At 42.6% G+C, this 15,160-nt stretch overlaps 1 protein-coding gene across 1 annotated transcript; it reads right to left on the reverse strand.

Moving 5' to 3' along the window:
* Positions 1-1,048: 1,048 nt before the first annotated feature.
* Positions 1,049-6,065, reverse strand: LOC120936320. The gene is made up of 2 exons (XM_040348567.1): positions 5,177-6,065; positions 1,049-1,853 (listed from the first exon to the last, which is right to left on the reverse strand). Exons 1-2 carry the CDS (start codon positions 5,883-5,885, stop codon positions 1,276-1,278), a joined length of 1,287 nt encoding a protein of 428 aa, XP_040204501.1. The 5' UTR covers positions 5,886-6,065; the 3' UTR covers positions 1,049-1,275.
* Positions 6,066-15,160: the final 9,095 nt, after the last annotated feature.

Below are 15,160 nucleotides of genomic sequence, written 5' to 3' on the forward strand. Positions count from 1 at the left end.
GGACCCTGCATTCACTATATCTGGTCTCCCACAGTACACAGAACATGGACTGCTAAACCGCTAAATAGCTTTTCTCATAAGCAGTATATAGCAATCTTATGATTTCTATCCGTGCCTGGCCGAGCACTGGTTAAAGCTTGTAGGAGGAGTTCTCATGGGAGTGTAGGCCGAACCAGACAACTTAACTTCTAATGATTTGAATAAAACATAGACCAAAATAATTTAAATAACTTTATTGAATAAATAAATAAATTCATTTCAATTTTTTTTTTTTTTTTTAATGGTAATAGAAATGGCCGCGGCACCGTTATTGGTATAAATAAATCTATATAATCATAAATATTCCATTTAATATTACTAAAATTCTAATAGTAACATTTTTAATATTATTTAAATTCTTAATATAACATTTTCCAAACTTTAATCATCTCTTAAGATCTCGCTCAGTCATAGAACTCGAGCGAATACCATAACTAATAAATACAAAGTCCCCCCTTGATTTTAAGGGTGACATACCACATAAGGTGCTGCGACAGGGAGGGAGGGAGGGGAAGCACACTATGCCGTATAGGCCCTGACTGAAAAACCTTCCGAGCAGTGGGCTTTATATAGCCCCCCGCACGTGTACAAAGCCCGGGAAACATGTGAATTCAAACACATGCAGAAAGCCCGGGAAACACGTGAGTTCAAACACCTGCTAAAAACCCGGGAAACACGTGACTCAGAAGCCTATTTTGCCCAGCAACATGACTCATCCTTTGAAAGTCACGTTTTTCCCGCCCAAGCTGCCAGCTACAGTACTTTCAGTTGACCATTTTTTTTTTTTTTTTTTTTATATTATTTCATGGTTGTTCCGCCGGCCACAATCCCATGATGTGGGCACTAATTAATGCCCCCTTTCCATGGGAGTGTAGGCCGAACCAGACAACTTAACTTCTAATGATTTGAATAAAACATAGACCAAAATAATTTAAATAACTTTATTGAATAAATAAATAAATTCATTTCAATTTTTTTTTTTTTTTTTAATGGTAATAGAAATGGCCGCGGCACCGTTATTGGTATAAATAAATCTATATAATCATAAATATTCCATTTAATATTACTAAAATTCTAATAGTAACATTTTTAATATTATTTAAATTCTTAATATAACATTTTCCAAACTTTAATCATCTCTTAAGATCTCGCTCAGTCATAGAACTCGAGCGAATACCATAACTAATAAATACAAAGTCCCCACCAGCCGGATTTTGTCAGCTGACAAAAAACGGCCTACCCCAGCACCGTGGCCATTTCTACCATATTCTGGAGATCCGAATTGAAGATATCCAAACCTATGTCAGATAGGTGGATACCATCCGACCTATAGAGACCAGAAAAACCTCCTTCCAACTCAGTATGCCTATATGAAAAACTGTTCAATATAGGCATAAATTTCTCAATTGAATGATTAACACGCCTCCGAATCTTCTCCAGAGACCTATTCTCCGGGAAAGATAGCCAGAGAAAACGCGGAATCATTTCAGAAAAAATTATTTTAGTACTAGGAAAGGACAAATGAATATGCTGCAAATCGCGCTTAATCTTAAAGATCAAATCTAGAGTTGAATACTTTCCTATGTCATTACCCCCAAGGTGGATTATTAGAATATCAGGATATGGTAAACTGTGAGATAAATTAGAAATGTGGTGACAAAGATTGTCCCAACGCAAACCACGAATACCTTTCCAAAAAATCTTAAAAGAGTCAGGAGGCAAAGACAGATTAGAAGAGTAACATCGTTGACACGCCCGGATGTGAGCCCAATGAACAAATGAATGTCCAATGATCCAGATGGAGGATAATGAACCTAGAATCAGAGAGAAAGATTAGGACGTATATATAAACCAAACCTCTTTGACTCCCATCTACCCAAACTCATAATCACAGACTCATGGAGGCCCAACCTAGCAGCTTCCGTAGCAGCTCCGATACGGAATGAATGGGATGAGAATTTTAAATGACCAAGGCCTAAAGAAATCAGGCATCGCCTGAAAATGGCAGAAAATTGAAACCTTGTTAATGGGGACGAATCTAAATGAACCAGAAAATTACCTATACAAGAAGGTCTTACGGAAATGTATCTGGAAATGACTAAATAAGGGCAAATGACATGATCTCCACATGCATGCAACGTGAGCCAATGACCTTTTCCTACCACATCCGTTTTGGATTTACTAATAAAAACCCGAACCTGTCCCTGGGAAACGCATATTTCACTAAATTTTAAACCCGAACTACTTTTTTTATTATTAGGGACTAGCTCAGAAATTCGAAGAGCCGCAAAGAAAATTAGCACAAATGCTGTCTGAAATAATAATGCTTCGAATTCCGAAATACACACCTTAGATGTATTTAAACAAATTTTTTTTAAAAGGTCTAATGAAACGGGCCTACGTGTATCAGGTGTAAACGTCTGTCTTCTATATCCTTTTAAAGCCTGACGAACCGAAAAGAAACTGTTACACGCTGGGAGATTGTGCAATTTTAGAAAAAAGGAAATTCCTGCTAGGCTCTTGTTGATATAATTAAAAGATAACTTCTGTTGCATAAGTGAACAAAGAAAAGCAAGGACCGTTTGTTCAGTACATGAGAAACCAGCTAAACCCAATTCATCGGCGAACAAGAGCCACTTTCTCCATGCAACCGAATACTCGATCCATGTTTTGGAAGCAATCGAGCCCCTGATAGCCGAAACAATAGGGGCTAAATCAGATCCCAAAGCTGACTCGGGCAGGTGCATCCAACCTGATCCGCTTCTGGAAAAAGCTGTCTGAAACGAGCCATCTGAAAACGAGACAGGCTATCAGCTATCAGATTACTTTTTCCAGGAACATGTTTTGCTTTCACCCAAATATTAAACCTTAAACATAGTAAAACAAGATATCTTAATAATTTTATAACGAATATGGATTTAGAAGAGAGACAGTTTAAAGCGAAGATAACACCCTTATTATCAGAATGTACTAAAATTCGTTTGTTCGCGAAAAATTTTCCCCATAGCTCAAAAGCAACTACTATGGGGAATAACTCGAGTAGAACTATATTCTTGGTTGCCTTATTGGCAACCCAGAATGGGGGCCAAGAACCGCAGCACCAATGGGTGCCCCAGATTGCTGCGAAACCTAGCGAACCTGCTGCATCTGTGTAAAGATCAAGATCGGCTGAAAAAATAAAATCTTCTTGGAAAAAAGTACGACCATTATAATCGGATAAAAATTGCGACCAAACCAAAAGGTCATCTTTCAGATCTGAAGTAAGACGGATATGGGAAAACGGGGATTTAAGGCCAGACATGGCCATAGACAATCGCCTAGAAAAAATTCTGCCAACTGGCATCACCCTGGTGGCGAAAGCCAGTAGACCTAGAAAAGACTGTAGCTCCTTTAACAATACTTTTTTACGACGCAAAAACAGACAAATCGTATTCTGAATCCTAGTTATTTTAACCAAAGGGAGCTGATATTGACACAACCTAGTATCAATACTGATCCCAAGGAATTCTATAAACGTGACCGGAAAAACTGTTTTTTCAGTGGCAATTGGTACACCAAAAAACTCAGAAATGTTCAAAAATAATTTTAGCATTAAAAGACAAATTGGAGAATCAGGGGGTCCTACAAGCAGAAAGTCATCCAAATAGTGGATAATCCCGTTGTAGCCTGCCTCATATGAGACGACCCATTGCAAAAAGGAAGCAAAAGTCTCAAAATATCTACACGATAAGGAACACCCCATAGGGAGACACATATCGTAAAAATATTTTTCCTCAAAACAGAAACCTAAAGAATTAAAACATTCCGGTGCAATGGGGAGGAGTCTGAATGCAGATTCAATATCAGTCTTTGCTAACAAGGCCCCGTTACCAAATGTCTTTATTAGCCTAATTGCGTCGTCAAAACTTGCATAAGATACAGAAGCCAAAGAATCATCAATCTCATCGTTCAATGAATCACCCTTTGGGTATGAAAGGTGATGAATTAGACGATAAGAATTGGGCTCCTTTTTGGGTACAATGCCCAAAGGGGAAATACGAAAATTCTTAAATGGAGGAGAAACAAAAGGACCCGCGACCCTACCAGCTGTAATTTCTTTAATTAATTTTTTCCTCACCACCTCGCTATGCATCAATACCGATTTCAAGTTACTTACTAGGCTGCAGCCGACCCCAGAAAAAATTGGAAGAGTGAAACCTGAGGAAAATCCCTTAATTAAAACCTCAGCTTTCTCCCTGTCTGGGTACCGCATTAGCCACGGGTACATGTTTTGCAGATTCACCGGAGTGCAAGCCTTTGGAGTTTTCCCTACCCTGGGCAGGAAAATTTCTTTTGAAACATTTTGAGACGGGATGAGTCCCGAAACAAAAGGAACACTCGTGCTTGTATCGGCACGACGTTGACCATTTGCACTGTGATTCATTGAATGCATAACAAATACCTTTTTTATAAGTGGGCGGTACATTCTGTGTTGGTAACTGTCTTGAAAAAACTGGTTTCTGGGGGAGGATAAGGTTCAACCATAAACCTACATCCTTCATACCCCATCTTAAATTAGGATAAACTGACATTTTTTGACGAAATGATTCATCATAATTATACCACCCGAAACCTCCAAAATTCCTATACGCTTCCAGTATATTCTCCAAATGTTGGAATAGACCACTGCACTTATCTGGGGATTTTTCACCTAAGATAGCAGAATAAATACAAAAGGCTTGTAACCAATTGTAAAAAGATTTTGGTGCAGTGCGACGTCTATCTTCTGATAACTCATCCTTTTTATTGTCACTTTTCCCCGAAAATTCCTTACCAGGGAGTAGAGTCAATAATTCAATAAAGTCGCCTTTCCAAATTTTTTCTTTTATATTTGTGGTCAAGTGAAAACCCAAAGGAGAGATTTCACATGGGAGAGGCTCTTTAAAAGAAATTTCAGGGATCTGAGAGGAAGTAGGATTATTAAGAAAAGAATCAAAAATACTGTCATTAACGGCACTAACAGACTGAGAAATGTTAGGTAAAGCCTGTGCAGACCACACATTAGCAGGGGATAATTGTGACTGACTAGAAATGACATTTTGTAATTTATTAACAGATTCCAATAGTTGTTTGAAAATCAATTGGTTTGCTAACTCACCACTAGATGTCGCTGCTCCAGCTTGGGACGCTGAGCTGTCATCTCTCTGTGAGCTGCTAGCCGGCCTAGAAAGGAATTCTAGCCGCTGAGGCGCCGTCACATTGTCCAGCTGAGTCTGCCTGGCCACTGGTGACGCTGTCTGCTCCTCCATAGGAACCTGCAAAGAAAAAAGATCCCTCCTTCCCTTCACTGGTGATTGACGGCCTCTACCCCTCCCCGTCGTGACGCGCACTGGAGATGGAGAGGCCGTCCTCTTCTTCTTCTGTATCCGCAGGCTGCTGCGTTGAGGGGTGGTGTCGGAAGTTCCGCCCAGGCTGGAAACCTCATCTTCACGGGCCGCAGAGACAGCAAGGGAGCGCTCGGGTGGCTGGGTCCTGGAACACCTGTAAGGGAGAGATGGTGTCTGAGGCAGCAGCGGTTGCTGGAAAGCATCCGACGGACCCGCAACCTCTCCATCTTCCTCCGCGACAAGGGCAGGTTCCGACTCCATCTCTGCCAGGCACTTCTTCAGCCATTCTTCCCCGCCGTCCTCCGCTGCTCGCTCCAGGATTCGCCTGATGAGATCCTTCATGACCTGAGGTAAGAGGAGATAAAAGATAGAGAAAGAGGGGGGGGGAAGCACACTATGCCGTATAGGCCCTGACTGAAAAACCTTCCGAGCAGTGGGCTTTATATAGCCCCCCGCACGTGTACAAAGCCCGGGAAACATGTGAATTCAAACACATGCAGAAAGCCCGGGAAACACGTGAGTTCAAACACCTGCTAAAAACCCGGGAAACACGTGACTCAGAAGCCTATTTTGCCCAGCAACATGACTCATCCTTTGAAAGTCACGTTTTTCCCGCCCAAGCTGCCAGCTACAGTACTTTCAGTTGACCATTTTTTTTTTTTTTTTTTTTATATTATTTCATGGTTGTTCCGCCGGCCACAATCCCATGATGTGGGCACTAATTAATGCCCCCTTTCCATTCTCCTCTGACTGTCCTATGATGTTGCATGACCCCTGGCTTTCTATCTGGATAGTGCTGATTGGCTCTGTGTTGATTACATGCACCCTCCCCCCCCAAAAAAACTCTCTAGCAATACACATCAAACTGAGCATGTGCAGAGTGCCTCCAAGGCTCTGTACTATCAGGAGATGGATTGGGGACAGTAAAAGAAGAGGGATCAAACAGCTTTTTTATACAAGGCGCAGGATTAACCCGGAAGGTGGAGGAGCGCAAGGTCTCCAACATCCAGCAGCTCCAGGGCTGGACTGGGACAGAAATTTGGCCCTGGACTTCATCCAGACTGGCCCACTTTGACAGGTCTCTCCCAATGGCGGCCGGACAACTCCCGCACCCCCCCCAGCCACCCAAGCCCCCTCTCCCCGTTCACTAGCCATTAGATGCTCTACTTTATTAGAGTAGAACGGCTGGTACTGGTACTCTTATAGGCAGTACCAGTGGGGAAGCTAGACAAGATTTCACCTGGGGAAAATAATCAGTTTGGTGCCCCTCCTTATGGGACAAGATTAGGCAGAAATTAGAAACTCCCAGGCCATAGCTGTTGAGTCAGCTGTCTGTCCCCTCCCCCCATGCTCCTCTGTCACCCCCCCTGCTCCTCCCCCTGCTTCTTTGTTCCCCCCAGGTGAGCGCTGCGGGGAGGGAGAGACAGAGAAGTGGAGGGAGCGGCAGTCCGCTGTCACTGAAGCCGGCCCACTGAGCCATCAGCCCGGGAAACTCCCTGTAGTCCCAATGGCCAGTCCATCCCTGAGCAGCTCTGTGATGTTGTCATGGAGGAGTGGAAGAGGACTCCAGTGGCAACCTGTGAAGCTCTGGTGAACTCCATGCCCAATAGGGGTAAGGCAGGGTTGGAAAATAATGGAGGCCACACAAAATATTGACACTTTGGGCCCAATTTGGACATTTTCACTTAGGGGTGTACTCACTTTTGTTGCCAGCGGTTTAGACATTAATGGCTGTGTGTTGAGTTATTTACGGGGGGGGGCAGCAAATTTACACTGTTATACAAGCTGTACACTCACTACTTTACATTGTAGCAAAGTGTCATTTCTTCAGTGTTGTCACATGAAAAGATAATAAAATATTTACAAAAATGTGAGGGGTGTACTGACTTTTGTGAGATACTGTACATGTAAAACTTATGTATCGAGATTTGTATCATCTCTGTGGTTGTTCACTTCACTGGGTATATATAATTGTATATAATATATTACCAAAAGTATTTGGGACGCCTGCCTTTACACACACATTAACTTCTATGGCATCCCAGTCTTAGTCCATAAGGTTCATTTTTGAGTTGGCCCACCCTTTGCAGCTATAACGGCTTCAGCTCTTCTGGGAAGGCTGTCCACAAGGTTTAGGAGTGTAAAACAATATAACAGAACTTCTGCGCTACACCGATTCACGGTTTTATTTACAAGGTTTAAGAGTGTGTCAAAGGGAATGTTTGATTATTCTTGCAAAAGAGCATTTGTGAAGTCAGGCACTGATGTGGGTGAGAAGGCCTGGCTTGCCCCCTGTGCTCTAATTCATCCCAAAGGTGTTCTATCGTGTTGAGGTCAGGACTCTGTGCAGGCCAGTCAAGTTCCTCCACCCCAAACTCGCTCATCTATGTCTTTATGGACCTTGCTATGGACCTTGCTTTATGTACTGGTCCAAATCATTTCGTAGAGGGTGGATTATGGTGTGGGGTTGTTTTTCAGGGGTTGGGCTAAGCCCCTTAGTTCCAGTAAACCCTTAAAGGATCACTAAAGGAAAAACATTTTTTTGCTGAAATGACTGTTTACAGGGTATAGAGACATACAAGTTAACTGATTCCTTTTAAAAATAGATTAAATTCAATCATATAATGTGCCTGTAGTTTCACTTTCGTTTTTAAACTGATTTCATGTTTATGTGAAGTAAAGAGACCCACAGAACAAAAACAAACAAATCCAGGGCAGTGTTTTGTTTTTAAAATGAATCTGATTGGTTCTGTTAAGTTTTAGACACACAGTAATGACAGCTTACTTAGACCATCGTGAAAAGCTCCCAGTATGATGGTTATAAGGAGCCAGACAAGCAGGAAGTGTGGAGATCAGAGCAGAATTACAGCAACTTCAAAGCAAAAACGAGCAATGAGGACATGAAACCAGTACTGCAGTAAGGTAAAGGAAGCTATTTAGCTATCGGAATATTGTTGGAATATTGTTGACAGATTGCTGACAATAAAAAAGAATTGATTGGCTGCATTCTCGGCGCATTGACCTGTGTTTTGTTTTTATTGAAGTCTTTAATGAAGCTATTCAAAAAGAAAACCTATTTTACATGTACAATATATTGATTCAACTCATGCCAATATATGTATTTTGGTGTGACCCAGCTTGATCTGACTAACCCTACATATCAGAAAATTGACTCATGCTTCTAGAACTATACCAATACATCATTTTAGATTGTAAGCTCTAACGAGCAGGGCTCCTCCTGTATTGAAATGTATTGTAATTGTACTGTTTGCCCTCATGTTGTAAAGCGCTGTGCAAACTGTTGGCGCTATATAAATCTTGTATAATAATAATTACTGGTTGTATAGCTCAGGCCTCGTACACACGACCGAGTTTCTCGGCAAAAACCAGCAAGAAACTTGCTGGGATTTTTTTTTTGCAGAGGAAACCGGTCGTGTGTACATTTTTCAATGAGGAAACTGTTGAGGATCCCGTCGAGCCAAAAAGAGAGCATTTCTTCTTTTTTCTCGACGGGAATGGCGAAACTTGCCTTGTCGAGTTCCTCGACAGCCTAACAAGAAACTTGACTTGGAAAACGATGTGTTTCGCCCGTCGAGTTCCTCGGTCATGTGTACGAGGCTTAAAGCGGAGTTCCAACCACAATTAGCATTTTTTAAATGTATGTCCTTTCATCCTGCGTTTTTATAATATAAATCCGGTCACTTACTATTTTACAATCCGCCGCCGATCCGCATAGATATTCAAAAAAGATAGTTTATAAAACTATATCTACACTGTTGCCATTTTGCTTGTGGGCATTGTGAAGCCTACAGGCACTTACTTCCTGGAAGTCTTGGATGGGGAGTGATAATTGGACAGCGCACTGCATCCTGGGAAATGATGACACACATTTCCCAGGAGCATTAGAGGGAGATGATGTCAGAATCCTAGGTGGTTTCAAAGGCAGATTTCGTGGGACCGCATAGCAACAGGCATTTCCAGATGAGTAAAAAAAAAAACTTTTTTTTTTCTTTTTTAGTCGTAAGCTACAGTTTAAAGCAAAATAGTTTTTTTGATGGAATCTCCACTTTAAGTTTCGTTTTCTACACTTCTATGCAGAACCACTCTAGACCAGGGGTCTCAAACTGCTGGCCCTTCAGCTGTTGCGAAACTACAAATCCCATGAGGCATTGCAAGGCAAATGCCTCGTACACACGACCAGTTTTCCCGTCGGGAACACTGCCATGACAGCTTTTGGCTGGGAAAACTGGCTGTGTGTATGCTCCATGGCAGTTTTCCCGACAGAAAAACTTCTGTGAATCGCGGCGGGTAAAAAGAGAACATGTTCTCTATTTTCCTGCCGCGATTCCTGGAGGTCTTTTTCCCGGCAGTTTCCCTATGGGAAACACTGCGGTGGAGCATACACACGGCCGGGATTCCCAGCCAAAGCTCTCACCGCAGTTTTCCTGACGGGAAAACCTCTGGTGTGTACACAGGGAAAGTTACCGAGCAGGTTCTCGGTTTTCCCCCCCGGGATTCCCAGCGGACTTTTTACCGCCGGGAATCCCTATAGTGTGTACGGGGCATGACAGTAACAAGCATGACTCCCACAGGCAGAGGCATGATGGGACTTGTAGTTTTGCAACAGCTGGAGGGCCACCAGTTTGAGACCCCTGCTCTAAACCAACTGACTACATAGCTATTCAGTGTTCTATATTTTGACCTTCACACTGACTGTACAACTCTCTGTAGGTACAATCACTTTTTTTTTCTATAAGTGTATATATACAAAACATCTATTTATTGATTAATAAAAAATCTGATCCAACAGGTGGATATTTCTGAGCACACTAAACTTTTCGCTATTAGCAATCCCATATAAAGTACTGTATAGGGGTTATCAAGCCTCATTTTCTCTAACATATCTGATCATGGAAAATTATATTAAAATAATGGTACAGTGCAGTGTTGATTTACTAAAGATGCTTCAGCTACCTTAGCCCATCTGTTTCTCAAACAACTAGGTATGAAGTTATGACTTAAGTAAATGTTACCGCTATTACTGGTAAATTTGTATTCCCTAAATAGGGCTGGAGCTAAAAGTATGCAATTACTTTCAGCATGATTGGGTTGTGCTACCCTCAAGCCGTAACTGACAAACTGCATTCCAAAAAATAAATTCATCGGGTGACAAGCTTTTGGTTGGTCTATGTTGATTCTATGGCTGCCTTCCAGCTAAATCCAAATAGCTAACATTACATCATGTGGTGTAATCTTCACCTGAAGGCAAAACCAGCACAACAATACATAGCAGATTATGCCACCTAGTGGGCAAGTTAATGTCTTACTAGTTCAAAATGACCAGTTCAAAATTAGGTTGCAGACTGCAGAATTGGTATATAAACCGGATTCAGAAAGCATCGCGTATCTTTAGGCAGGCGTAGCGCATCTCATATGCGATACGCCGCCGTAACTTAGTCAGGCAAGTAGCGTATTCAGAAAGAACTTGCGCCCGAAGTTACGGCGGCGTATCGTATATGGGCCGGCGTAAGCCCGCCTAATTCAAATGATCCAGGCAGTGGGCGTGTTGTATGGAAATGAATCGTGACCCCACGTAAATGACGCGCTTAACGAACGGCGCATGCGCGCGCATTCTTAGTATCACGTCGAATTTTCTCCCAAAGTTACGCCGGCTCAATGTTAAGTCGACGTGAACGTAACCTACGGCCATCATCATTCACGGACGACTTACGCAAACGACGTAAAATACGACGCTGTTCCGACGTCCATACCTAACATGACTTACCCCTGCTTTATAAGGGGTAAAGTTACGCCGAACCAACGCCTTACGTAAACGGCGTAGCTAAATCCGATGGGCGCAAGTACGTTTCTGAATCGGCGTATCTACCTCATTTGCATATTCGATGCGGAAATATACGGAAGCGCCCCTAGCGGCCAGCGTAAATATGCACCTAAGATACGACGGCGTAAGAGACTTACATCAGTCGTATCTTAGACAAATATTTTGCCGTATCTGATTCTTTGAATCAGGCGCCGAGATACGACGCCTCACATTCAGACTTACGACGGCAGATCTGGAGATACGCCGTCGTAAGTCCTTTGTAAATCCGGGCCTATATTCGGATTAAATACATTCTTGTATGCAATGTCTGCCTTTCAGTTTCCAAGAATATTACAATACAATATCAAACAGATTTTTATGGATATGACAGTATTTATTTTTCAGACTAAACAAACAAGATATGTGTTAAAAGATTATGTGGGAACATTAATGTATTAGTCTATTGAAAGTTAGAGAAGAATTCACTAGCATTGGTGTTCAGTGGGACAAATTCACTAGCATTGGTGTTTAGTGGGACGAATTCACTAGCATTGGTGTTTAGTGGGAAGAATTCCCCATCATTGGTGTTCAGTGGGAAGAATTCACTAGCATTGGTGTTTAGTGGGAAGAATTCCCCATCATTGGTGTTCAGTGGGAAGAATTCACTAGCATTGGTGTTTAGTGGGAAGAATTCCCCATAATTCGTGTTTAGTGGGAAGAATTCCCATTCATTGATGTTCAGTGAGAAGTATTCAACAGCATTGGTGTTCAGTGGGAAGAATTCCCCATCATTGGTGTTCAGTGGGAAGAATTCCCCATCATTGGTGTTCAGTGGGAAGAATTCCCCATCATTGGTGTTCAGTGGGAAGAATTCCCCATCATTGGTGTTCAGTGGGAAGAATTCCCCATCATTGGTGTTCAGTGGGAAGAAATCCCCATCATTGGTGTTCAGTGGGAAGAATTCCCCATCATTGATGTTCAGTGGGAAGAATTCCCCATCATTGCTGTTCAGTGGGAAGAATTCACTAGCGTTGGTGTTCAGTGGGAAGAATTCACCATCATTGGTGTTCAGTGGGAAGAATTCACCATCATTGGTGTTCAGTGGGAAGAATTCACCATCATTGGTGTTCAGTGGGAAGAATTCACTAGCGTTGGTGTTCAGTGGGAAGAATTCACTAGCGTTGGTGTTCAGTGGGAAGAATTCACTAGCGTTGGTGTTCAGTGGGAAGAATTCACTAGCGTTGGTGTTCAGTTGGAAGAATTCCCCATCATTGGTGTTCAGTGGGAAGAATTCACTAGCGTTGGTGTTCAGTGGGAAGAATTCACTAGCGTTGGTGTTCAGTGGGAAGAATTCACTAGCGTTGGTGTTCAGTGGGAAGAATTCACTAGCGTTGGTGTTCAGTTGGAAGAATTCCCCATCATTGGTGTTCAGTGGGAAGAATTCCCCATCATTGGTGTTCAGTGGGAAGAAATCACCATCATTGGTGTTCAGTGGGAAGAATTCACTAGCGTTGGTGTTCAGTGGGAAGAATTTCCCATCATTGGTGTTCAGTGGGAAGAATTCCCCATCATTGGTGTTCAGTGGGAAGAAATCACCATCATTGGTGTTCAGTGGGAAGAATTCACTAGCGTTGGTGTTCAGTGGGAAGAATTCCCCATCATTGGTGTTCAGTGGGAAGAATTCACTAGCGTTGGTGTTCAGTGGGAAGAATTTCCCATCATTGGTGTTCAGTGGGAAGAATTCACTAGCGTTGGTGTTCAGTGGGAAGAATTCCCCATCATTGGTGTTCAGTGGGAAGAATTCACTAGCGTTGGTGTTCAGTGGGAAGAATTTCCCATCATTGGTGTTCAGTGGGAAGAATTCCCCATCATTGGTGTTCAGTGGGAAGAAATCCCCATCATTGGTGTTCAGTGGGAAGAATTCCCCATCATTGGTGTTCAGTGGGAAGAAATCCCCATCATTGGTGTTCAGTGGGAAGAATTCCCCATCATTGATGTTCAGTGGGAAGAATTCCCCATCATTGCTGTTCAGTGGGAAGAATTCACTAGCGTTGGTGTTCAGTGGGAAGAATTCACCATCATTGGTGTTCAGTGGGAAGAATTCACCATCATTGGTGTTCAGTGGGAAGAATTCACCATCATTGGTGTTCAGTGGGAAGAATTCACTAGCGTTGGTGTTCAGTGGGAAGAATTCACTAGCGTTGGTGTTCAGTGGGAAGAATTCACTAGCGTTGGTGTTCAGTGGGAAGAATTCACTAGCGTTGGTGTTCAGTTGGAAGAATTCCCCATCATTGGTGTTCAGTGGGAAGAATTCACTAGCGTTGGTGTTCAGTGGGAAGAATTCACTAGCGTTGGTGTTCAGTGGGAAGAATTCACTAGCGTTGGTGTTCAGTGGGAAGAATTCACTAGCGTTGGTGTTCAGTTGGAAGAATTCCCCATCATTGGTGTTCAGTGGGAAGAATTCCCCATCATTGGTGTTCAGTGGGAAGAAATCACCATCATTGGTGTTCAGTGGGAAGAATTCACTAGCGTTGGTGTTCAGTGGGAAGAATTTCCCATCATTGGTGTTCAGTGGGAAGAATTCCCCATCATTGGTGTTCAGTGGGAAGAAATCACCATCATTGGTGTTCAGTGGGAAGAATTCACTAGCGTTGGTGTTCAGTGGGAAGAATTCCCCATCATTGGTGTTCAGTGGGAAGAATTCACTAGCGTTGGTGTTCAGTGGGAAGAATTTCCCATCATTGGTGTTCAGTGGGAAGAATTCACTAGCGTTGGTGTTCAGTGGGAAGAATTCCCCATCATTGGTGTTCAGTGGGAAGAATTCACTAGCGTTGGTGTTCAGTGGGAAGAATTTCCCATCATTGGTGTTCAGTGGGAAAAATTTACTAGCATTGATGTTCAGCGGTAATGGGCAAATCTTCCCAGGTTTGATTAGCCAAGGGCTTGACAAAACTTAGAAGTGAATCATATTGAAGTCTCTAGGGGTTAATGTTGTTGTTACATTTTAAAAAAAAGCATGGGATGCTGAACAATTTTAAATAGCAAAGCTAGGCTCTACTACAGCAATTAGAATACAGGCATTCACCAAGTTACAAACATCTGACTTACATACTTACAAATGGAGGGAGACAACAGGAAGTGAGAAGAAATCTACCCCTAGGAAAGGAAATTCACTCCTGTAAAAATTATCATGGGAAAAAGGTGTCTCCACTGAAGCTTTATCACCAAGCTGTGTTTCCATGACAACCCAAAATTTTTAAAATACAATTGTTACATGGACAGAAAGTGAGAACTGGTGCACAGACAGCAAAACAAACGTTACAGGGGTGTTAACCCTTCCCTATGTATCCAAGAAACAGTTAAGTTACATTTAACTATACCATAGCCATAGCCGCCGAGTGTGTGACTCGGCCCCGCCCTCGACGCCCGCGTCATTGGATTTTATTGACAGCAGTGGGAGCTAATGGCTGTGCTGCCATCAATCTATCCAATGAAGAGCCGAGAAGTGACGCGTGATCGCGCCCACGGAAATTCGGGGCTCAGGTTAATAAAACAGGGGGGGGGGCAGACACTGCAAGGTGTTTTTTCACCTCAATGCATAGGATGAAAATGATGCAGCGCTGTAGTATGAGCAAAAGGCAGCACCAAAACCAGAAGGTCAGTAACAAGTGAATGCTTTGTTTTGAGCATCCCAAAAATAATAATGGCCCTTTCAATATAAAATAGAAATAAAAAAACCTAATAAATAAAAACTCGACACGGGAACGACGGCCATACTTAACATAGGATACGCCTCATATAGCAGGGGTAACTATACGCCGAAAAAAGCCTAACGTAAACGACGTAAAAAGATGCGCCGGCCGGACGTACGTTTCTGAATCAGCGTATCTAGTTCATTTGCATATTCCTCACGTAAATATATGGAAGCGCGACC

This window comes from Rana temporaria, chromosome 4, assembly GCF_905171775.1.
Source record: "Rana temporaria chromosome 4, aRanTem1.1, whole genome shotgun sequence".
In the NCBI taxonomy this organism is placed as follows: Eukaryota; Metazoa; Chordata; class Amphibia; order Anura; family Ranidae; genus Rana; species Rana temporaria.